Source organism: Gasterosteus aculeatus, chromosome 20 (assembly GCF_964276395.1).
Source record: "Gasterosteus aculeatus chromosome 20, fGasAcu3.hap1.1, whole genome shotgun sequence".
In the NCBI taxonomy this organism is placed as follows: Eukaryota; Metazoa; Chordata; class Actinopteri; order Perciformes; family Gasterosteidae; genus Gasterosteus; species Gasterosteus aculeatus.
In genome coordinates, this window is record NC_135707.1 from 4512157 (window position 1) to 4536267 (window position 24111).

The 24111-nt window shown below is 46.1% G+C and overlaps 1 protein-coding gene and 1 long non-coding RNA gene across 6 annotated transcripts; one reads left to right on the forward strand and one right to left on the reverse strand.

Moving 5' to 3' along the window:
- Nucleotides 1-990: 990 nt before the first annotated feature.
- Nucleotides 991-23117, forward strand: rgl2 (ral guanine nucleotide dissociation stimulator-like 2). 5 transcript variants are annotated; one of them, XM_040164930.2, is made up of 20 exons: nucleotides 991-1276; nucleotides 3083-3243; nucleotides 11002-11049; nucleotides 11466-11549; nucleotides 11649-11794; nucleotides 12320-12376; nucleotides 13076-13272; nucleotides 13983-14092; nucleotides 14489-14704; nucleotides 15725-15828; nucleotides 16514-16598; nucleotides 18335-18394; nucleotides 19375-19461; nucleotides 19583-19615; nucleotides 19953-20074; nucleotides 20164-20250; nucleotides 20354-20447; nucleotides 20550-20774; nucleotides 20950-21064; nucleotides 21269-23117. In XM_040164930.2, the coding sequence occupies exons 2-20, from the start codon at nucleotides 3091-3093 to the stop codon at nucleotides 21448-21450; spliced, it is 2205 nt and encodes a 734-aa protein (XP_040020864.1). In that variant the 5' UTR covers nucleotides 991-1276; nucleotides 3083-3090; the 3' UTR covers nucleotides 21451-23117. The 5 variants fall into 5 exon arrangements, with proteins under 5 accessions (XP_040020864.1, XP_040020863.1, XP_040020866.1 ...); XM_040164929.2 differs by having other exon boundaries at nucleotides 1070-1276; nucleotides 11631-11794; XM_040164932.2 differs by lacking the exons at nucleotides 991-1276; nucleotides 3083-3243 and adding an exon at nucleotides 8969-9218 and having other exon boundaries at nucleotides 11631-11794.
- On the reverse strand, nucleotides 11372-16550 carry LOC144389508 (uncharacterized). Its single transcript, XR_013453616.1, has 2 exons — nucleotides 15706-16550; nucleotides 11372-11811 (listed from the first exon to the last, which is right to left on the reverse strand). It is a non-coding gene; the product is annotated as an uncharacterized LOC144389508 (long non-coding RNA).
- Nucleotides 23118-24111: the final 994 nt, after the last annotated feature.

The window sequence follows — 24111 nt, forward strand, 5'->3', positions numbered from 1 at the left end:
CTACACAAGTAGGATTGTTGTTTTTACTTCTAAAAATATTTCCATTTTTTTGCTATGTGTGTATTTTTTTTTTTTTAGTTTGCAGATTATTATTCCAAGAGGTGAGACTAACACATTATGATTTGTTATGGGTTGAACTTGTATATGAGGTAAATAAAATTAGACCCACATTGAAGACATAAAACACATACAACTCACAATTATTATGTAATGGTTTAATTCATAATATTCAGAGATGGGCAATTCTGTTCATTTGTGGTACTTTAACTACATTTTTATACTATCTGTACTTTAAAGAAGCTGACTTGTGGCAAAGTATTTTTACATTGAGGTATTGCCAATAAAAATATCAAAGTACTTTTTCCTCTGCTGGGCAGGACTCAGAAGTCTCCCCAAAATGCAGTTTAGTTTAGCTTTAGGCGTCGCCTGGCTGTAAAGAGTCCCAAATCAGAGGTTACTCTGACCCAACCTGTATTATGTCATATCCATTCTGAATGCTGGTCCAGGTGGATGCTAAACACTTGGTATTCACCTCCACGTGGTTTCCAACATGGAGCCAGCTTCCTGCTCTGGTAGTTATTATACATCCACTATAGGACAATATTTAATTTGTAATACTATATATATCATTTTATATATTTTTATATTTAATTCAATGTAAATAGTACAAACAATATTATATAATTATACAATATAATTTCAATATATATATATATTAATATAATTTCCGTAAATAATAATTATACACACATTTATTATATATACGCATATAATTTATAAAGTTTATCTGCCACACCGTGTGAGCGCAGAGTGCCGAAGATACAGGAACTGTGTGACGTCAGAGGGAGAAAGAGCGAGAGAGAGAGAGAGAGAGAGAGAGAGAGAGAGAGAGAGAGAGAGAGAGAGAGAAAGAGAGCGAGGGGGAGAGAGAGCGAGGGGGGGGGGTGGGGGAGGAGGGAGTTTGCGGCTTGCTGGTCAGAGTGCGCTATCAGCTGCTGAAGGCTGCGCAGACAAGCAGCGGGGACATCAGATAGGAGGGAGAGAGAGAGAGAGAGAGAGAGAGGGAGAGGGAGGGAGAGGGAGGGAGGGAGAGAGGGAGGGTTGTGGACGGAGACTCTCTCGTCGTAGTTGACGGTGTCGGTGGCACAGATGGGCGCGACTCTCCCCAGCTGAACCGGCCACCGATCCCGCAGCAGCCAGCGGTCACCCGATGCTGCCGGAAGCCGGCCGGCCGCGGTTGGATGAGCCACATCTTGCGGATGACACTCGGCTAGAAGTAAGTTGAATTACCACACAGCCTCCCTCGTTTCTCTTCCTCTATTTGCTTCTTTTGATTGTCTGCTTTCTATTTTTTTATTTGTTTTATTTAAACCTTGCCTTCCTGTCACTGGGTGTCTCGTGAAGGAAGCAAATGTCCCCATTGGTCCCTGCTGAGTGTGTTGACATGCAGGGAGTGTCTTCCCGGACCAACTTCAGCCACCCTGTGACTGTGGAGCCTGTGTTATCCTCATCACCATTTACCTTGTTTCAGAAGCTATCGTTGGCTTCACTTTAGCACCACCCCATGGCAGTATTTATTGAGCAGAAAATGAGCATTTCAGGGGTGTGACTTGACTGTAACCTAGTTACAGCTGCACAGTGTGTGTGTGTGTCATTTGTCCGCTCTGGTCAGATGCCGTGAATAGAATGCATTCAGAGCAGACTGAATGGCCGCTGGTCAGAGCACAGACTGCAAACTGGTTTTTCCTGCAGGCCTGCATGTGCCTTTTCCTCTCTTGTGCAGGCCAGAGACAGGATTCTCTAAGCAATGGTATTATAAACCTACAGGAATGATGAGTGAGGGTATGCGAGTTTGGCCCCCGTGCTGCAGAGCTGAAAGCACGAAGGAAAGTTGCGGTCTGCCAGCACATTTTTATTTCTCACTGCTCTTTCTAAGCCCGAGAGTCGACGTGGGGTCCTCGAAGGAGATTTTCACCAGGGCGGAACTGTGAGCAGCAGGCTCTTACAGGAATCAATTCTCTGGCCTTTTATGCACAGCAGCTACTTGCCATTTTGCACCGTTTGCCTGCAAAGGAAAGTTAAAAAAAAAACACCGCCTGTGCACTACCTGCACAGCAGAGTGGGATAATCTATAGATCTCATTTCCATAGCGCTGCCTCTCCATCTCGCTCCCCGTCCTACACCCCTCTTCCTGCCACAGTGTTAGCTGTATGTCTCTCTTCATGGCAATCCAAATACCAAAGCGTGGAAAGGGAAATGGAAGGAGGGGTTTCAATGCAAATTCAACGAAGTGACCACTAAATGGAATCCTAGCTGCCATTAGCTTACAGTGGCGTAATGTTGCTGTGTTGGTTTTGTAACAATTGGCGGAGTCAAATAGGTTCCAAAGTATTTCTTCGGTAGCATTTTTAATTAGAGTGTGACGTGTTTAGAGAATGTCTGGCCTCATTTCAGAACATGCAAACTCCACGCATAAAGGCCGCTGGGTGGTTTTGAACCCAGGAACATCGTGCTGAGTGTTGGACAGCACTAACCAGCACGCCACCTTTGTCCAGATAGTCCTGGAGGAAATTTAAAGTGCTTTAAATAAGACATAAAAATCCACGAGGCCCATCAATTTCTGATCAAACACAATATTGCACAGAACGAGAAGCATGGATTCCATCCGCCGTTGATGACATTGAGAGCGATCCTTTTGTTGTCACAGGGAGCAGGAGGAATGATTACACCAAGCAAAACCGGTTTCAGTGTTCATTCGGGCACCTGATTGTTGAGATCTACACAAAGGCTGACGTAAAAAGACTTAAATAGAACTTGAATAGTGAAATAGAAGATTCGAATGAGCCATGATGTAATAGTTCCAGGTGTGCTGTAGAAAAACAAACCTCTCCCCCTTTGGATTCGACCTGATATCTCGTAATGTGCAGTAGCTGCAGATCACACATGTATTCGAAAGGTACAACTTCAGTAATGGACACGTTGCCGCTTATCTGACCTCACCAGAGTTAGAAGATGCTCCTCTGAACTCCTGCCCAACCGACCATGAACCACTTGTCTGCTTTTGTCCTCTTGTCCCTGGCAGCTGGCACCATGCTCCCCCGAAACATGCGAACAGGTGGTTACGACCTGCCGGGGGTGGAGTCAACCGACGTGCCTCTCATTGGCTACCGGCCCTTGCAGCCCGACAGCCCGGGCAACCAATCACGGAGGGGGAGCGGCGTCGACGAATGGGAGACTTCACAGGTGAGCGTTTTCCCCCGTCGCCTCGTTGGAACGCGTCCGCCATCTTGTTACTCGAGCGGCGTACAGAGATGTGATGAGCAGAAGTCGCGTTCCACGCGCTGCGTTCGTTTATCTCCCGCCAGAGCGATGAAGCGATGTGACCGAGCAGACACGCGGTCCGGAGGCCTTTATTCGTCACGGCGTTCCTGGGGGGGGACACAGCTAAGGTCAATTAGGCCGGTCCTCTGTGAGTGGAGCCCGGCGACCGGTTGCATAAATAAACAGCAGATGTGTTCATCTGGTTACCGGGGGAAACAAAACAACTTAAGGGAAGGACGTCAGTGTGACACAGACAGAAAGAGATCAGTGAACAAGATAAACAGCACACCTGCTCAGCATCGCCATAGCTGTTAGCAGATGTTAGCATTTTGCTCAAAGCACCACTGTGTCACAAAAACGAGTCACAAGGAAGGAATTTCGCCAACCGCAAAATCCCACGGGAACGTGAGATACATTTCTGAAGACAAGCTTCTCCATATGTGTGCAGTTTGTCAATGAAACATCTTGGACAAGAAGTCCAGGACACCATCAGTATTATGGACTGTACCCGTGAGAGTCCCACGATCTTTAACCTCTGTTAATGTTTAGAGTCTTGATAATGAGGTCGGTTGAGCCTTATCAGAAGCTATTCATGTGATTGAACTTCACACACAGTTTTGAAGTGTTGCTTTGAGGAGTAGAAGTATGCAAACTCATTTCATATCTGCACACGGGGGCGGAATTTCTCTTTGTCTTTCTTTAGCGCCCCAAAAAACACAGGACCAGGACCAACAATAGCAGTAAATAGTAACAAAACATGCTTCTTGATTCATGATCGCCTGCTAACCAACTTCCTTGTCCAGACCCTTTGGGTTTCACTTTCCAAGAAACAGCAGCTTGAAACAAATGAAGCCGCGCCGACTCTCCCTCAGAATGAGCGGACGGAGGCAGCCGGACCTCCCGGTAAATGATTTATGCTGCGGCGTTGCCGGTCGATGTGGCCTACACCTGCTCCGCCCATCGACAGTATCCAGTGTCACGGGCCGTCTCCAAGGACAATCCGTCGGGTGGAGTCCGATTTCAGGCTGCTGATTCTTTAATGAGGGAAACTCGGATGGCAGAATGCATTTTTCTTTGCCTTTTGATCCCATTTTTGTCAGATATGCTTTTCTAATCTCAAAGGTATTCCCAAGCACTTTATATTTGAAATGCAGCAATAAGTTTGGACAGCCGAGATATACGTAATAATATCATTTAAATATGAAGTTTTATTTCAAAGAGTCTTCCCTGTTTTAAAATGACAATGAACCCGCTGGACAAAGCCAGTTGATGAAGAAACGCTATTCCCATTTTTGATGTTGAAGAATTTGACCGGCCTGCACAAAACTCTGACCTCGAACCCGTCCAATTATCAAGACTGTGGAGATTCAGGTTCTTTCAAATAACTAGCTCGTACCACACCATCCGACACGGTCAGACGCGTTGTCTAACCGCGTCAAGGGTTTATCGTCGTTCCGAATGGCCGCGCCTGAAGGCCTGGCGAAGAGCCGGCGATCCGACAACGGGAGGAAGACGTGCTGCTATTTCCGCAGGGGGGGAAACAGAGCACATGTTTAGACCGTCCTTCAGCGGGTTGCGCACAGGAAGTGTTATATAAATTGTTGCGGGAGAATGAACTAATTAGCCGAGGACGCTTCGAACCACGATGCGAAGTGAGAAGGTTGAGATTGTGGGTTTTGGTGAGTTACAGAAATGAAACAAAGCCCCATGGTGAGAAATTGCTTCGTGAGCGGCTCTCTGCGACCTTTTGTCAGTTATACGCAGGGCGATTTTTCAAAATAAACTTGTGTATCCACAAGAAGTCAGGTTAAAGTTAAAAGAGCATTACGGTAAGTTTAGGAAAAGAGGCGTGGTAGACTATAACGTGACTAACTAATGACTCAACCATCGAGGGGACAAGTGACTCACATGTGACAAACTATTTACATTAACTTCATTTTCTCACAGGACGGTCTCCCGCTAGAATGTCCTGCGACTCGTGTGGACTATTTCACACTTACTGCCTTACATCGGTGCATGCAGCAGCAAGTTTACGCCTGTTAACTGGACATTTTAGTTTGCGCGCTGAAAAAGCCGACAAATAAACCTGCAGAATCACAACCAAGACAGGATTTTGTTTTCTCCTTTAAGGCCAGCGGAACAGCTTTGACCTGAACGCTACAGTTTGACTTAAAAGAGAGCAGATAACGGGCACCGGGGGATGTGCAGATGAAAGCGCGAGAAGAGGAGCAGGGAGAAAACAAAGGGTATCTTTAAAGAAGGCTTCAGCAGATGCATTCATGACCCCCCGCTCCGTGGAAAGACGTGTGCAGGGTTGTAACGGCGTGTGTATTTGTTTCAGGAACAAGGTGGGAACTGGTTTGTGGTTTTCAGAGCGCAGGGGGTGAAAACGCAGAGTCGGTTTCCTGCCCGGTACTTTATTTTTTTTCGGCGCCGACCGATGGGTCCGTAGGAGAGGTTGACGCAGCCTTCGGCTTGTGATGAACGGAGAGAGGAAGAAAAATAGCTTCGCAACCCGACAGCATGTCCTGCTTCCTGTGTTTGTCTACACTTATTATGTACTTCCTGCTCGCAGCTGGGCGTGGGTGGGGGTGGGGGTGGGGGTGGTGGTGGGGGTGGAGGCGGGGGACTTGAAGAAAAAGGAGAGCTGAAGGTCCTGAAAGAAGATCCTTGAATAGAACATAAACAAAGCGTCACATACGGTGGAGCAAAACAAAAGAACATACAGGGGGAAAAAAACAACTTATAAAAATAACAACTTTAAGTGCAGCTGCAGAGTCCTTTTTTTCATGCACCATCTCCCAACTCGTGCCACCCACCGCAGTGGGCTGTAATTATGATGCTTATCCGACCGCCTATGAGGCAGCTGAACAAATTACACACTCGTCTATTACAGTCTGAACAAGAAAGGCTGGTGCCTGCGACCCAGATTCTGGTTTCACGAGGGAAAGCTCAAGGGGGATACGCGTTTATCCGGACTATCTCAATGTACCAGCTCTGTCTGGAATGAGGAAAGCGAGCAAAGGGCTACTTCGCTCAGCGTCGGCGGTGACGAGTTGAAGGCCAGACGAGTGAGCAATGTGTCGGGATTGGCATCCCCCCCCCCGCCCTGCTCCTCAGTCACTGCTGGCTGCAATGCTAACTTCACAGTCATGTGTCATTCCAGAAAAAAAAAGAGCCATCTATAAACTAGCAAGAAACTCATAGCAAGAAAACAACCAAATCCAAACCATTATTGATGCTTGGTTGTCTTGTTTTTTGGTGCTCTTGTGTTGTCATTAGTTGGACTGCGGATGTGTTTTTGAGAAGTAGCCAATGTTACCAGTCAGAAAGAAAAGGTTGTGAACTCAGCATCAATCCTAATTTCTTACATGACGGTGTTAATTTATTTTCTTTGCCACTGAGCCTGGTTTCTTGATAAAGCTTGCTTGCAGAGGGTCCAAGCCAACCATGTAGTTACTGTGCCACTGATCGGGGACCCTTCGACAGAATAAATATTTCTTGCAGGGCGGACTGATAGGGGATTTGATACTGTTTAATTCACATAGAAACTGGCTTTAGAGGATGAACAATGCTTAGGAGCAGACTTATGATGCCACTGACGCCATTTCAGACATCTTTCTTAGATTATTTGTATATATACAGGCCTTTTTTATAAATCATTTTTTACACTCATTTATTTGTTAACACTCATCCAGAGTTTGCAGTTTCTATAAGGATTTGTTCATCTGCAGAAATACCTTGACATTTTTGTACTTTCGGTTCCCTCTTATCCCTCTTAAGTCAAAGGGGTTTTAGTTAAATGCCTGAAATAAGGTCTGTGGTTGACTCGTCCTGGAGCGTTTTAATGACTTGTTCGACAATAAAAAAAATGTAAATATGGAATAGGAATTTTGAAGCTTTTTAAAAAGGAGGTTTTGTACAACGGGCTAAATAAGACTGCAGAACGTACTCAAGTTGAGTATTCGGCCTTTAGCTTAGTGGTGGTGGCTTGACGACATGCGGCCGTGGTGTCCAATTGAGAAACTCCATTGGTGTCTTGTTAAGGGAACCAACACAGTAAAAACATCTGCTGCTAGACTGCAAATATCCCCGCGGCCCTTTTTCAAGCAGACATTTTGACATTGTCATTGCAGGATAAACACAGGTATAATAAATTACATTTCATTATGACCCTGTTCCATTTATGTGTGCCAGGCCCCTGGTAGTGTGCGTGCTGGGACTAACTGTGACACACTTATTAGAACGGGACCATTATTAATTAGATTAATGACATCTGTGTTTACCCTGCTATTACATGTCAACACGGCTTCTGTGTTCTGGTTCTGGTTCATCAACCTCAAACCCCAAAACAAAAGCTGAAAGGAAAGCGAATATTGGACTTAATGTAACCAGGTAGGCAAAAGCACAACTCCCAATGAATGCTAATGCTAAAGCTAATGTTGCTTGCGTCCCCTGAATACGACCAGGGCTGTAGTGGAGGGTAAACACACGTAAACGCCGTTTACGCACCTCTGGAATTTTGGAAATAGCGTTTACGCACCACTAAATAGCGTTTACCCACCTCTAAGTGGCGTTTACGCACCTCAGAGTTCCCTGCGCCTTCTATTCTTGGAATAATCCGAAATAAACTTGGTGTAATTTTAAAACAGCTAAGACTACGTTTCCTATTGTTGAACATATAAACGACCGTAGTCTGAATCATTTTCATCTGCGCTGTATTACGGTCTGTGAGCATCCAATCAGTGCCTTGCGGCTACAGCAGCGACACCAATCAGGATCCAGGAGGTATGTAAACACATACACGTGTATGCCTGCCTGCCTACCTGTTCGGAATGGATTACCGCCAATAATTAGGAATGGATATCAGGCGATATTTGAAGAGACCATCGAGTGCTCCCACTCCCACAGATGCCCGCAAAAGGCCTCAAGTACAAAGTAAGACTGAAGAAGATCAATTCACGTTTTTAAACGTTGTTTTGGTTCTAACAACATTGCATTAAGACAGGGACAAACGCTATTAATAACGCATTGCGTTGCATCGCGTCGAGGTCTGTATGATCACAAAATTCAGAGTTTACCCACCTCTAATTTTACCACTACAGCACTGACGGCTTCACTCTGCGATGTCATTGGCCCCTCAAATACACAACGGCTGCTTCCTGGTTCAGAGGCCGTTTCAACATTTATTACCTCTCGTTAAAAGAACACATGCCTCCTACTGCTCAACGGCACTATGAAGGCGGTCCAACGGTTTATCTGCACTCAGTTAGTTATTGTTTATGTGTAGTGTTGTATAGTCAGTCTAACTGGTTTATCTGTAGGGGAAGGTCATCTAGAACGACAAAGAGAGAGAGAGAGAGGGGAGAGATTGAAAGAGAGGGGGTATTGTCCTGGAAATAGCTTCAGGGCTTTTGTGTGTGTGTGTGTGTGTGTGTGTGTGTGTGTGTGTGTGTGTGCCCGTACATGTGTCTATTGAAGAGGGTCTGGATTTGTGAGAGCTGCATCTGTGTGTACGGTTGAGGGTTGTGTAAAAAGGAACTCAATGAAAATGAAAACATATGTGTGTGTGTGTGTGTCTGTGTGTGTATAATGGGTGTGCCCAGGTGATGCATGCTCTCGGGGGGCGGGTCTTAGCTCCTGCTTCAGGTATGTCTTTGTGATAGAGAGCCACAAGACGCTGAGAGGCAAACGGTAAAGAGATAAACACACAGAACTCGGTCAACAATAGACAGAGAGACAGAGAGAGAGACAGACGGACAGAGAGAGACAGACAGACAGACAGAGAGCAACAGATGAGACACAATGGAGAAAATGAGGACGCTTTTAGCACCTTTATCCTGAAGATTTCCAGGAAGCTTAAGGATCGCTACCTGTTTGGACTTGCAGTGCGAAAGGTAACTCCGGTGACCATTTTCTCTTTTCTTCTTCTTCTTTCTTGTGCGTTTGTGAGCTCAGGTTTATTTTGTGGGAAGGATAGAATCACGTGCAGATATCGTGAGATGCAATGCTGAGATGTCAGGTGGAACAACAGGTCTTACGCTCAGATGATTCATATCCTTCTTGAATGCGGGAAGCGCCCGCTCGCAGCGTTGACCTTCGATCCGGTCGAGCCAAGGTAATTTGAAAAGAGGCTAACAGAAGCTAACGTGGTGTTATTGCAGCTAATTTTCTTGACGGGGCCGATCAGACACGATGGAAGCACTGAGGCCCTTTCGCTGTCCACATGAATGTTCCTTGGTTCATATGTGACTTTGAATTTGCGTATGAAAAAGCTCACAAGGCCGCACATGCAAAATCAATGAAAATACAATGCAGGTCATTTTACTTCTATTTTTATACAAAGAAACTAAAATGTTGAGTTTCTTTCGGTGTGTTGACCTTGTTTCCAAGGTGTAAGAAGGGCTTACTCACGCAGGCGTGAAACAAACGTCCTGAATCACCCGCAGGTTCGGCCCGCCAGGGGATTTCATGCTTGCTCATGCATTTTTTATGATGGAAAGAAGTAACAGTTGCATCAGTGTCCGGACAAGTGCAATGCGACATTGTGTCGCTGTATCGCCAATTTGAGATTAAGAAATTAAATTAAATTAAGAAACCATCGCAAGACGACAGCTGGATCTTAAATATCAAAATTAAGAGTAAAACATGCTCATGTCACGCAAAATAGTATCTGAAGCTTGAACATTCTTGAAATTATGCATCGATATGTAATACATGTATATATAAGCTTGTTGAGTTGGAGATTGTTTAGGTTAATTCATACTATGTGGCTTCAGTAGTTCACAAATGGTCAGAAGATACACATGAGGGGTCATGAGGTGATCACAGGGAGACGGAATAAGCAGAAACACGCTGGGGATCCTTATCTTTGCTTTTGTATCATTTTACCTTTTGGGCTCTCAAACAGTTATTTAATGTATATGTACAATATGTTGAACTGCTAACAACTGATACACATGTGAAATATGAAACAAATGTGCTTATTTTAAAGAAATCTCAGTTAAGTGACTAATTAGTAAAAGTACAATAGTTGGTTCTGAAATGTTTATAAGTAGATAAAGTATAAAATGGACTTTAAAGCTGTACTTAATTACAGGACTATTAATATATCAATACTGGTAAATAATCACTCAATGTGTGTCTTCAACATTATTATAGCTCTTATCTCTGGTTGTTTTTGACATTATTCAAATGTCTCTGCAGCTGCTGAACGTCTCTCACTTCTTCTTACCCTTAAAGTGTCATCTGCTCGCTGCAATATGACTCGAGCTGCAGGACCCTCCTTTCCAACCACCGCGCGGGGCAATATGCACTTGTTGATAAGACCGAGCAGCTAACGCCGCCGACACAAACTCGTATTCATTGATCGGACGTCTCCGCAGGCGCCTCGAGTCATTTTAAGGTTTGATTTCAAACAACGCTCGTTCATTTTTAAGTTTCAGTGTGTATGTTGGAACCAATAAAATGAGTTCATTGAGTAAAACCGGAAACCTAAATTAGCTCACGATTAGCTCATATCAGCGGGTCACAAACCCCCAAAAACGCACACGGTGACGTAACAGCGTGACGATTCTACTCCGTGCTGGCTTCACTGGTCCCTCATCTGGTGCAACGCCCGTCTCCCACGACACAAACAAGTCAAGCTACGATTTTGTGTGCTTCCCCCCCCCTCTCCAGGCGGACCCCTCACCAATGAAGACCACCTGGTACTGTCCTCTAGAACTGGTAAGGACGGAGGCCTCTGCACATTGCCACATGAATGGGATGAAGTGCCTGGGAGCCAGTGCGAGCGTAGAATAGGGTAACTGTGTCAGGGACTCCCCCCCTCCCCCTCACCCTAACCCCCCTCACCCCCCCCCAAGGCTAAAACGAGTCCGTTGGAGCTCCATGTAGCGTGAGAGAAACGTATTTTGCTTCTGCGTGGATATTCCGTGGTAGAACAGACTGTCTGTATCTTATCGCCTATCGGCGTACGCCGGATGCCCCCAGCTGAAGGACAATGGATATTTTTAGTACCAGCAGGAACAAAGACAATGAACAATGGGTATTTCTGAGCAGTTTATTCCCTCCCGAGTGTCTTTCAAAGAATTCTAAGCTGCCACACTTGAAGGCCGTTAACGTGGTTTCTCTGCGTTGTTCAGTCCACGGTGGTGGAGGAGCAGGACGACGGGGTGATCTACACAGTGGTGGTCAAGCAGCAGCACGGGGCCCCCACCAGTCCGGCGGTAAGTCCTGCACGGTACCAGGAGGCCTCCCGTTTGCAGCCACAGTCAACTTCCTCTCGTTTCCTTCCCGTCTCACTGCAGTCGGTTTCTCGCTCCCAGTGTGTGAAAGCGGGGACGGAGGAGAAGCTGGTGCTCCACCTCCTCCACTCCTTCTCCATGGGGGACTCCTCCTTCATCACCATCTTCCTCTCCACCTATCGGTCGTTCACCTCCACAGGCCGAGTGCTGGACATCCTCACTGACAGGTGGGAGAGCGTTTTATCTGTGATCCAGGAAAACATCGTTTTGTTTTTGTTTTTTAAAGACGGGATTTGAAGTACAGAAAATTGGTTTACGTTAGAGTCAACAACTCACTTTACACCTACTTTTCAAAAGATAAAAAGGATTTTAGTTGAATTTTGTCTTCACGCTGAGGCTAATTTAAACAGATTAATTGCAATAAGTGCATTTCAACCATAATGCTCCACTTCCACGGTGGATTACTTAAAATTACTGCAGAATAATTCGGCGAAAAACAGCCTGCGAAGCCTTTTTCTTTTCTCTCGTCTTTATCAAATAACAGAGGCATTTGTATGAAACAGCGTTTCTTCCAGAGAAGCAACACAAAGAAGAGTTGTGTTGCGAGTTGCAACCCGCTCGGTTCAGGCCGGGAGAACAAGCCGTAAATACGTTTGTCACAAAGAGCATTATTTATGACGCACACATATAAAGCTGAACGATGTCTACGTCTGTTTTCTCTCCGCTCCACTAACTCCCTCTTCTGTTAACAGATTGGAGAACCCGCCCGGGGGCAACGAGGGGAGCCGGATGAGACAATCTTTCAACCGGTGAGTTTTACCTCACTACCCGACGTCTGTGTGCGACACTGAAATGCTTTGTCGACATCTGTGTGTGTGGGTCTGTGATTGTGTTTGTGCTTGAATATTATTGTCAAGTCGTGTCTGCCATAAATAGATGTTCTAAAGAAAGTTTGAATTTATTTTTTCCATCTTTACCTACGATCTTTAATGTATTTTTAATTAGATGTTAAAGTGACAATAGACATGTTATCAATACAAAGAAGATTTGGATTAAACAATGTCATGTGGAAGGAATGATGACGCCGCTGGTGTTTAGATTGGTCATATTTCACCCCAAAGCTGCTTTTCTTGTCTAAACCCCCTGAGAATGGGATTTCCTGGCATTCTTATCAATACATCAATCAATTCCGATCTGCAACAGCTTGTTTATCTGCTTCCGGCAACCTGCACCCCCCCCCCCCCCACCCCCCCCATGGTTTAAAACCAGAAACAGACGCACCTCCCTTATTTTGCTCACAGTTTCGACAGTGTTTCTTTCCTCAACTGATGACCTTATTTTATCATCACGGGGAATCTCTTTGTTCTCTTTGTGCTGAAAAAACAAACAAACGCGCGACGATCACGTTTTCTGCCGACGTGATCCACAAAGGTCAGAGTGAAATCCCCTCAAAGCCCCGGGAAATAATCCGCCATGTCTTCCCCGAACATCTCCCTCTCTCCCTGCAGGGCCGTGTGCACGGTGTTCAGCACGTGGCTCTCCGAGTACCCCGAAGACTTTAAGAGTTTGGAGGAGCCCTCGCGCCTGCTGCGCCTCGTCCCCCTGCTCCCCCAGGACTCGTCGTCTGCAGCCGACCTCAGCGCTCGCATCCTCAGGATAGCCGAGGCGCTCAGCGAGAAAGCCCTGCTCCCGGACGCCCGCAAAGGTCCGTAACTTGCCCGGGATTCAAACGGCACCGGTGGAGGCCTCACTAGATGAGCCTTTCATGAAGAAATACACCTGTAATCCCAGTATAAACCCCCCCAAAGCAACAGGACAGGGGCTTTTGTGGCTGCTTTAGAGTTATATTACTATATTATTACTTTGCAGACCAGTGTGGTTGGTTAATATCCTAGAAAGAGCATTTTTATGAAATGCTGGACAATGCAGCTACTCTGCTATGAAAGCCAAAGGCGACCGTTGATGCTTGTTGTACTTTGTGTTTAGTGCCAATAAGAAAAATGGTAAAAATGACGCTGCTCTTTTTGTCGTGCCATTTAGGTCATGAGTGAAATATCTCAACATAACAAAGTCGTTTTTTATTCAGTTTCAGTTACATTACATTACTATGTCTTTTAGCTGACGCTTTTATCTAAAGCTATTCAATGATAAGTGCATTTCAACCGTAAGGACACTCAAAAAGTACGAGAAACAAGAAAGAGCGATTTCATCAAATAAGCAAATCATAACCAAGCAAACTAAGTGAGCTGTTGTCTGGAGAAAGCAACGGTTCTCTGGAACGAAATTACTTCATCACCAAACCGGACCCAGCCAGCGATCAGGAACCGATTCCAGCACCTCGCGGATGGAGAAGATGCATCAGTGCTTCTAACATTCAGCATCCCTGGTTTCAGTGAACATTCTCCCCCTTTGCAGATCACACCGGTCCCACCGGCCCTCCACCGGACGCCTCCAAGTTTGAACCCACCAGCGTCCTTGGCTTCCCCGCAGCGCTCATCGCTGAGCAGCTCACCAGATTAGAGACAGTGAGTCCTCGGGCCCAAGGAGCACAAGAATTGACCGACGATGCTAAAATCTAATGAGGACTCAGTGGAAGTTATTGTCCTTTTGAGTGCTTTTTTTTGTCACGACGAACTTCGACCACATCACGTGGTTACGTTCGCTGTATCCACCTCCATTCACTCACTTAAAGATTTCCAGCTGCTCAAATAGAAGCTCACGTAGCGCTAGCTTGCTTAGCACAACTGTGGCCTTAATTAGGAAGCTAATGTAATGTTGTATGAACACCGAAAGGTGCGACCCTCAGATACCCTCAGAATAGCCGGGAGGAGATTTCCGTACAGGTCACATGATTTGATTTGGTTCTTCTTTATGAAACGGGCGGTTGATTGATTTAAAACCTGTGCGCTGTCCCCTCCCAGGAGCTGTTTGTCCGTCTGGTCCCGTACCACTGCCTCGGCTCGCTGTGGTCCCAGAGGGACAAGAAAGGGAGGGAGGGCGTTTGTTGGTCCGTCCGGGCCACCATACGTCAGTTCAACAAGCTGGCCAACGCGGTCTTGGCCTCCTGCCTTTGGCCCACCGGCCTGCGCAGCCAGCAGAGAGCGCGGCTGCTGGAGAAGTGGATCAGCGTGGCAGAGGTCAGTGTGCAGCCGTCAGTCGGGTCATCCTGGAATGGAAATGTTAACTGTGTGCCAGTTCGTGGGGCCCCAGCCGTGCATTTTCCTACAATAACCCCCCCCCCATTCATTCACCAAACATAATCCTATTCTCAGCTCTGACTTTGCACATACCGCCGCAAATCCGCAGTCAGCTTGCTTTCTGCTGGGACTATTTCTCTTTAATCAATAGCTGAGAGCCAAACATGGTAATAAAGTCTTGATTTATGGTTTATTTCTGGACTGCAGCAGCAAATCTCTAAATAGTGCTCTCGCTGTTTGAGTGCATCTGGCGGTCGATCACTTTTGGCAGTAAGTAAGAAGCAAGAATATTAAGAATCAGCATATTTTCTGCTGCAAGTAGACCAGGAGTTCCAGTACACCTTCAGGAAATGGAATAGGAAATGTACTCGGCATGCATCAAGAATTGAGTTGAGAAATGTGATGTACGACCTCAAGGCGAACCGTAAAGCTCTGAAACTGCAGATAAATGGGGATTAACTGTTTCAGCGTTACGATTATTGTGCACAACAATCTGTCTGCCTTGAACTGTAGACGAGCCCACAGCACCTGCTCACACAAACACCCGCAAACACATCCTGCCCTCGGTTGCTATGGTCGCGCGCGAGCGGTTTCATTCCTTTCGGAGCCTCTTCAATCTTTCAATGAAACACAAATGTTTCTCTCCAGTATTCCTGACGCTGCATTTTTTGCCACGTCGGTACACAAACACACACTCGAGGTGTCACTGGTTGGCGGCCAAAGCGCCGTCCTAAGGCCCTCCCCCCCCTTTCCTCCCTCCCCACTCTCCCCCCATGTTTCTTTTGGGACAAACCTCTTTAGCAGCATGAATTATTCAGCAAGCTCGGGCCGACGCTGTAACTCAATACCCAGCCGGGCGCACAACCACAGGTGTTCTCGGTTACAGCGTGTGTGTATGTGATTCTCTGTGTGTGTGTGTGCATGCAAACGAGGGGACTCACCCATGTGTGCTTTCAACAGGAGTGCCGCGCCAGGAAGAACTTCTCCTCGCTGTATGCCATTGTGTCCGCCCTGCAGAGCAATCCCATCCACAGGCTGAGGAAAACGTGGCAGGACACTGACAGGTCGGCCTGTGAACGATTCACATTTATAAAGAAGGAGATGGAACGGCGCACACACACGATACAGCGGTTATCAGTAGAGGCAAACATTTAAATGACCAGCGCTGGCGAACAGGGAAAGGGGAAGCTCACTATTATACTGCAGCTTGAAACTGAAAGATGCAATCTGGCGTTAACCAAACGTGGTTCGAATTGAATCGATCAAACGTCACAGCGGCGGTTGGTGCAGACGCACCTGGTGGTCTCACCTGGGCTGTTCCTGCTGTGACCAGTCACAGTGTCCAAACAGGACCCCGCAAAGAAGCTGCAGACAGAAACATGGGGGACGGGAATTCAAATTTTAAATTCTATGGGGTGATATTTTATTTGATGAATTATTGACTAACCTTAAATTAACAGTAGATTCATTAATAATGATGTTCAAAATCTGTGAATTTTGGAAAATACTGAAAGCTGACTTCCAACCCGCTATGACAGAAGTGTTTTCAGATGCTTAGAGCTTTCATTGCATATTTAACATTTTTTGCAATAAGCAAACCTCAAGAAGAAGAAGTAGATGGAAAGTTTACTACAAAGAAAAGTAGACAACACCACGTCAACGTAAACCTCAAGTTGTTATCTATCTATTAATAATATTGAAATGCGAGTGCTGTTTTCTTTTTAATTCACTGCTGTGGGCACTTGACAGGGAAGCTGTGAGGAGATACGAGGAGCTGTCAGAGATCTTCTCAGACAAGGACAACTACTCACAAAGCAGAGAGCTCCTGAAGGAGGTAAGTTACAGTTAGAACGGAGGGAGGGACTCGCAGCGGAAATGTGATATGCTGTATATTTTCAAAAGTTATGAACGGGAAATCACGCCGACATAATCTGCATTACACGGTGTGAATGGAACAGCTTCAGGGGGAGAGTTGACGCTTTATTTCCGGGCACGCAGAGGCTCATTCCTTCACAACAAGGCATTCAACCCTTTGAAAGAGCCTCTACGTCATCTTATTATTCGACAAAAACTCCCTGGGAGGCCGGAGAAGCTGTTTCTTATGCTGCCAGTGTGACCTTTCACTCAGAAGGGTTGAAGTGTTGTTCTGTAGTCAGATTCCAACAGCTCTTTTCTAAAGTCTTTGACTTGTTTGAGGATTATTTTTTTAATCTGTGTTCTTTTTCCACCGCAATGCTAAAAATACCTTCTGACACTTTGAGCAAAAGTGTGTACTAATACGAAGCATTAGTGTTACGGACAGGGGGGAAAAAAAGAGTCTTTTCTTGCTGACTGTTTGCCGTGTGCAGGCTTTAGGCCATCCGTCATATCCATGTTGAAAAAAGAAAAGAAAAATGATGAGATCTACGAGGCTTTACCTATCGACGCTAACATCCAGAAACCAATAGGATTCACCCTCTGGGAACCATGAACCTCGGTCCAAAATGTTTATGTCATCCAGTTTCTGTCAATGTATTTCTTTCATAATTGATCCACTGACTGACGCACGTCCTTCTCACCAGTATCCCATCATTTGAAAAGCAGTACGAGACATTTTATTAATGTGGCTGTCGACCGCTGCACCACATTAGTTAAGTGGTGGAGATTTATGACTCGCTTTAAAAGGCCGGAGACCAGTATCGTCTGATGGAGCATAACTGCTCTTATTCTGTCAACACTTGCTCTTCAGTTTGAAACACCCATCTGAAGACGCACATTATATTTAGTCTGCGCCGTTGGAGTTGGAGTAGTTGACAACATTAGCTGTGTTATGATTTGCTGTTATGGAGCAACGCTGGCATCAATACCTTTTGCATTAGCTGCGAATTTATCCATGATTCCCCCAAAGGAATTCAATCAAACAATTGCTTTCATTTCGAACGCTTTGATGACAGAGAAACGCCATCGCCGTCTGCTGCTCTTTGATGTATACTTCTTTCAGCTCAGCTACTTGCTTCCCAGCATCTCAGAGAATGTCTAAAAATGACTCCGAGTAGCAGACGAAGCGTTAGATGAATGATTCAATAAAAGACTTAGCAGAGGTTTGAGGAATTCAATTATTCACAACGCTGTCATTCAAGCAGTAAACTAGTATACAGCACAATTCATTTGCTTTCCTTTCTTACCTAACGTTAATTTGCCATGTGCAGGGTCATCTTTGCATTCTCAGTATTAACGTCACGAAAATGCATTTTCTCTGCAGGCAGCAAAAGCAAAGCTGTGATTAGCGAAGTGCAAGTTACCCGGCTTAGCAACCAACAACAAACACATTTAGCACCTGGCAGGGGAACACAGTGGAGCATTTAGCTCCTTCAGAGGCTGATATTCCAGCCGCAGTCCGTGGAGACCAGATCGCAGATCCAAACAGAACTAAAATTGCTTTCGTCGCGGGCTTTTTGGGGACGAGGTCTTAAGGAAACAGTCGGTAAAGAGTGGTGTGAATGCAGGTGTGTTCAACTGAAAGCGGGTGGGAAGAAAAAAAAAATCCGAAAATTCTGCATCATGCGTCTAACAGTTGCTTCTGTGTTGCAGGAGGGAACAGCAAAGTTCGCCAACCTGGACAGCAGACCCAACAACAAGCTCCTTAACCGGGTAAGCAGCGTGGGATCAGAGGCTCCACCAAATATGAAACAAGGAACTGATGCGGTTTCAGCTATTTGGGAGGCCGGCTCTAACATTTAGGGAATGTTTCAGAACTATTCCAACCTGCTGAAAAACTCAAAGTGTGCGTAAGCTGCTTCAGGGGGTCTCCTGAAAAAATAAATCATTCTGACTGCCGCTTCAAATCCCCACCGAGACATTTCTGAAAGTTACAGCCACAGAGGAGTAAGTTGTTATGGCCTCAGCGTTTATTGCTGAGGCAAAACCTCAGATCTTAAAGCGCACGAAAAAGGCCAATTTTCACAACTTTTCCAGCACACATCATGGCTGCATTCCAATCGTTTTAGCCTGAAGGCTTGTACACCCCTGAAGGCCTTTATGGGAGGCCTTGGAAAATTTAGGAACGATTTAACAACCGGCAAACGGGATTTTGCAAAAGTTACGGGACAAAAGCTCGTAGAATTTCTTTTCCAAAATGCATTCAGGTGTGATTTAAGGGGCTAAATCTTATTTTTTGGCATGCATATGCTGTATGTTTCTGTCATAGATATTCAGACCGGGTTTTATACATCTGTAACTCTAAAAACGCTCCGTCATAATTAATATAAAATCCCGGCCGTTATTTTACCGTGACCCTATTAATGTGTTTCAAAGATAGTGGAAAATATCCGACTTTATTCAAACACTGATGCTTACCGTCTCTCTTGCTAAGCGGGGGTCGCCTCGCTGGTTTGATGCGGGCTTGTAAGGGGTATCGACCGGCATGCAGCGGCGAAGCGGAACAGAGGGCTGCCGTGTGTATGTGTGTGTGTGTGTGTGTGTGTCTGCGTGTTCTCAGCCATCGTTTGAAAATAGCTGCAGGCGACCGCTCTGCAATCCTTCCCCCTCTCTCTCCCTCTCTGTGTGGGCTCTTTACGACGTGAGCAGAAGCCACTGGGGAACAGATTAAACACTTTCTTTTCCTCACACAGACCAACGCGCAGGGCACTGTGCCCTACCTGGGCATCTTCCTCACAGACCTCACCATGCTGGACACGGCGGTCAAAGACAGGCTGGATGTAAGTGTCCCTCGACACTCTTGGGGGGCCGGGGGGGGTGGTGGGGGGGGCCTGAGGCCCTGCTGGGAGTTGCTCAGTGTTTTAGAATCATCAAACTGACATCCTGTCACTCCCTTTGCAGAACGGCTACATCAACTTCGACAAAAGGAGAAGGGTGAGTGTCATCGGGGCGAAAGTCTAGAGGTTCGCACTCAGCCGACGCTTTGGAAAACGCTTGTGTTTCTGCAGCGCTGACACAATGAACAAAACCCAGATCCTGTTAGAGAGCAGAAGAGAAAGAGAGATGCGTGGGATCGTTTTTTTTTAGAGATAAGAGCGTACTAGAGCGAGCGGAGGTAACTTTATATCCGAGAGAGGAGGGTGATTAAGTCAAGGCCGCCGTGAGGTGCCAGGGGAGAAGAAAGCACAGTAAATCAGCCTACGTTTTGCGTTTTATTCTTTGTGTTTCTTGTTTTATGACACTTTGTGGTGACGCGCCTCTTTCTTAACAGGAATTTGAGGTTTTAGCTCAAATCCGTCTCCTGCAGTCTTCCTGCAAAAACTGTGTTTTCACCACCGATGAGGCCTTCGCACGGTGGTATCAGAGCGTCCCGTTGCTAACAGAGGCGGAGAGGTAAACTCCCACTTAAGCAAAGGTCTTGAATGCATTGTTTTGTGTTCGTGCGGCGATGACCGTTTGAGATATTTGTACGCTTGTTTCAGCTACAGACTGTCCAATGAAATCGAAGCACCCGGTGAGCCGAGCCCGCGCGGCGTTCCCCCGACAGTCATCATCACACAGTGCCCGAAGTAAGCTATACTGAGAGGCCATACACACACTAACACACACACACACTAACATACACATACCACATTCACACACTCTACAGGCTTAAACGTTGTCTCCCTGCAGCCTGAGCACCTCTCGGAACAGCCTGACCGGCGACAGTGACAGTCTCTTTGACTTCCCCTCCCCTGTCAATAATCTACTCTCAAAACTCACAAAGGTAATGCAAATTCCCGCTCGATTCACTTGACCTCGCACGTCGGTTTAGAAAACAATCCTCCCTCGATTGCAATCGGCAGCGTCGCTTTCATTTCCATTGCAGCACATGAAATCCCCGTCCGTGTCCTGCCTGGACGTGGACACGTCTTCTTCGACCAATGACTCCACCCCCGCCGCGCTGACTCCATCCACGCCCACCAAATCGCACCGCCGGTCGATCTCCTGCGGCAACAACCCCCCCAATAACATCCAAGGGTCGGGGCCCGAAATGCGAATCATCAGGATACGGATGGACCTGCAGGATGGGAACCTGTACAGGAGCATACTGGTATTGCCTCAAACGGATTGAAGCGAATCAAAAGTGGGATTGTAGAAAAATGCTCGTGTCTCCGAGGGTAACGATGGTCATCAGAACCAGATCCTCGGGATAAAATGGGCCGAGGGTTATCGTTATAGCAAATCCCGCTGTCCTCTTGACGTTGTTATCCTCCCCCCCCCCTCAGGTCACAAGCAACGACAAGTCCCCCACTGTTATCAGCTCGGCCTTAGAAAAGCACAACCAGGACCCCAAACAGACATCCAGATATGAGCTGATCCAGCTCCTGCCTGAAGGAAAAGGTAAAGACGCCTCCGACACCGACTGGAAATGTGCTTCTGGTGCTTCTGCAGCGTTCTCTTCACGATGTGGCGTGTTTCTGTCATCTAAACGGAGTCAGAGCTCAGGTCATGTTGACATTTCTTTCATCTTTGAATTTACCTTTTATTTGTTTATTTGTCTCTTTCTCTCTCTCTCTCTCTCTCTCTCTCCGTCTCGTCTCGCAGAACTGGTGATCCCTGCTACAGGAAACGTCTTCTACGCCATGTCGTCATCCAGTGTGGACTTCCTGTTGAGGAGGAAAGGCGGGATCGCTCCTCCGGGCTCACAGCCGATCAACACGGAGACGAGCGCCACCTTTCCTCGAATCAAGGCCAAGGGAAGGAGACTGGTCAGAACACTATTTTGACGTCCGCTTTTTTTTTTTTTCTCTCGACCCAACGTTGTCTGTGTCCTCGGCGAACGTGGCCTCCCACACGCGCCTTTTCCACCCGCTGCCCCCCTACGCGGCTTGTTCTACCGAAACACCAAAGCCAGGACCGAGTTTCCCTCAGCAGGTTCTGTCCAACATTTCATACCTCCAGCCGTCCTGCTGCTGTCCGTTTTCAAACAATATGCATTAACCATTCAAGCGCAATGGAAGCCTTTAACTGTTCGCTTTTGGTGCCGGCTTCAGAGTCCCAGTCCGGTAGCACTTGATTTATTTTCTTCCTTTCCAATGAGGAAGGTCTTTTTTTTTTTAAAAACCTCTTGTGGTCTAAATGCTAAAGCGCATTTAATTGGTCGGAACCTGAGCGCTCGCCTGAGATGCCATTAAAGGATCAGGGAAAGCTGTTTTTTAATGGGGAAGATGCATAATATAAGGAGCCTATCAGGTCCTGGTTCTAACAGCACCCACGAGCAGGGCCCAAAGACACACTGGAGCTTGTCAAATGAGAGATATATATGTGTTTTGTTTATATTTATATATTTTGTACATGTGTATGTTAACGTTGTGTACACTGACGGGGAGCTCTGGGTCCACTTTTCCAATGTTTTATTCCCAGAGGGAAAGAAATGCTTTAAATACCTGCAAGCTTTCCACTTTAAAGAGGCCAGCACGTGTTTCCAGACAGTGAGAGGAATTATTTCAGCTTTGAGACTGATTTCATCTTACACTTAAAGCTACATTAGTTCATCTTTTTGTCATAACAATTCATTACATTACTCAAATTGTGGAAGGGGCTGCTGTTATTAAGTAAAGAAAAATCCTCCCTGCAGCTCAATAGAGATTTTTGGCCTTTCAAAGCGCTGGAAACTCCCTCGAGGTTTCCTTCTAGTTGCTTTTACGGAGCCTGTTTCCAGGAGCAGCTCTGAGAAACCCGACGTCCAACATCCGTTTTCTAACGGGACAATTGATTTTCTTAAATGCTGCTTAGGATCAAACTAATGTTTTTTTTAAAAAGTGATCTTATCACACAGACGGGAATACGACACCAGGTGAATACTTCCTCTTCAGCTGGGAGTTGGCAGCTGTTCTCTAACAACCAGAGTAAGTTCATCAGCAGTCATTCAAACAGTCCGGACTCTTCTGACCCCTAGTGGCCAGAAGCTTCAAAATAAACCCTTAGTAGCACTTTCAAATCTCGTGGCTTCGCTTGGGTTTGTCCCCGCGGCATCTAAAAGGTGAGGGAAAGAACGTCAAAACGTCCCGACAGAGGCTCAACAGTTTGACACACACACACACACATACTCTCCTGTTTGTTCTTAATCTGGACTTTGGGACCTTTGCGACCATCCGCTCGGTGCTGTTGAGGCCTTCCCGCTGGCTGAAGCACGAGTGCACAACGGAAACCGGGCAGAGGATTCTGGGTAATAATGGATGACGCGGGCTAGCGTTCTGCTGTTCTGCTGATTGTTTTCAGTGCCTTCCTCGAACAAGACGCACATTATCCAGCGTGTTTGCGTTAGAATGTATCCAGTATACACGGAGGCGACGCAGCCGCCTCAAGTGCTGCGCGGCCTCACGTCAAAGCTATTTATGCACTACATACAGGATGTCCTATTTTTGTGGTAATAAATTTACTTTTATATGAATCTCATTGTCTTTGACTGGTGTGCCGCCCTCTTTGAACACACGCAGATCCCGGGAATATAATTGGAGCATCACATTTCCTCGTGGAATCGGGGACGAAATAACAAACCCGTCTGATGTCTTTATTCCGATTAAAGATAGCCAGCATCTTTGTCTTCCAGCTTAATTAAAGAACGTGACGCAACTCTAAAATGTAGGACACATAACAAAAGAAAACGTATATTTATGGAAGAGAAGTTAATTAGAAATTCACAGGCACTGATACAAGTTAATAACGCAAGCAATCATGAAACGCAAAGTATTAAAGCAGCCGTGGCGCCTGAACGTGGTCACGCTCTGTGGTTTAATTCTGACCTTGAAATGTGTGCTGCACGTTGCACATGGTGCAATTAATCCCCCAGTGTTCTGTGTGGTGGCGGATGTGACCAGTCTACTACCAATCAAAGAATTTTTAAAAGAAAAGCCGGCTAAACATTAGCATAATTAGACCTTGTTTTGCATATTGATCATGTTAAATTATATTTTAAACAAACACTCTTGCTGGATTATACACAGTGAACCTTTTTGAGGCAGCTCTGACTTTTTTGGTTTCTATTAAAAGAACACCCAGCGGTTTTAAAGACACTCCGAGAAATGCTTTCATCCAAAGTGGCGCTTTGAGGTTTTTTTTTTGTGTTTTTCAAAACCAACACCATATTTCACACAAAGCCGTCTGCTTCCTGCCAGATTTGACTAATTGTCCTCCTCCAGCGTTGTTCCTAATGCATTGAGTTCAAAGAGGAGGATGCAGCAACCCACGGTTGCATCCCATAATCAATCGGAACAAGCAAATGAACAAGTCAAATGACTTCTGTGCCTTTAAGGCCCCAGAAACACATTTCCTCAATCAGCCTAGTGTGAATGATGGGGCACCGCTTTCTGTCAGTCGGGTTGCTTCCAGTTATTTTAACTCTGCAGCTCTTTGCGTGGTTTGAAGTGGGCGGAGCTTGTTTGAAA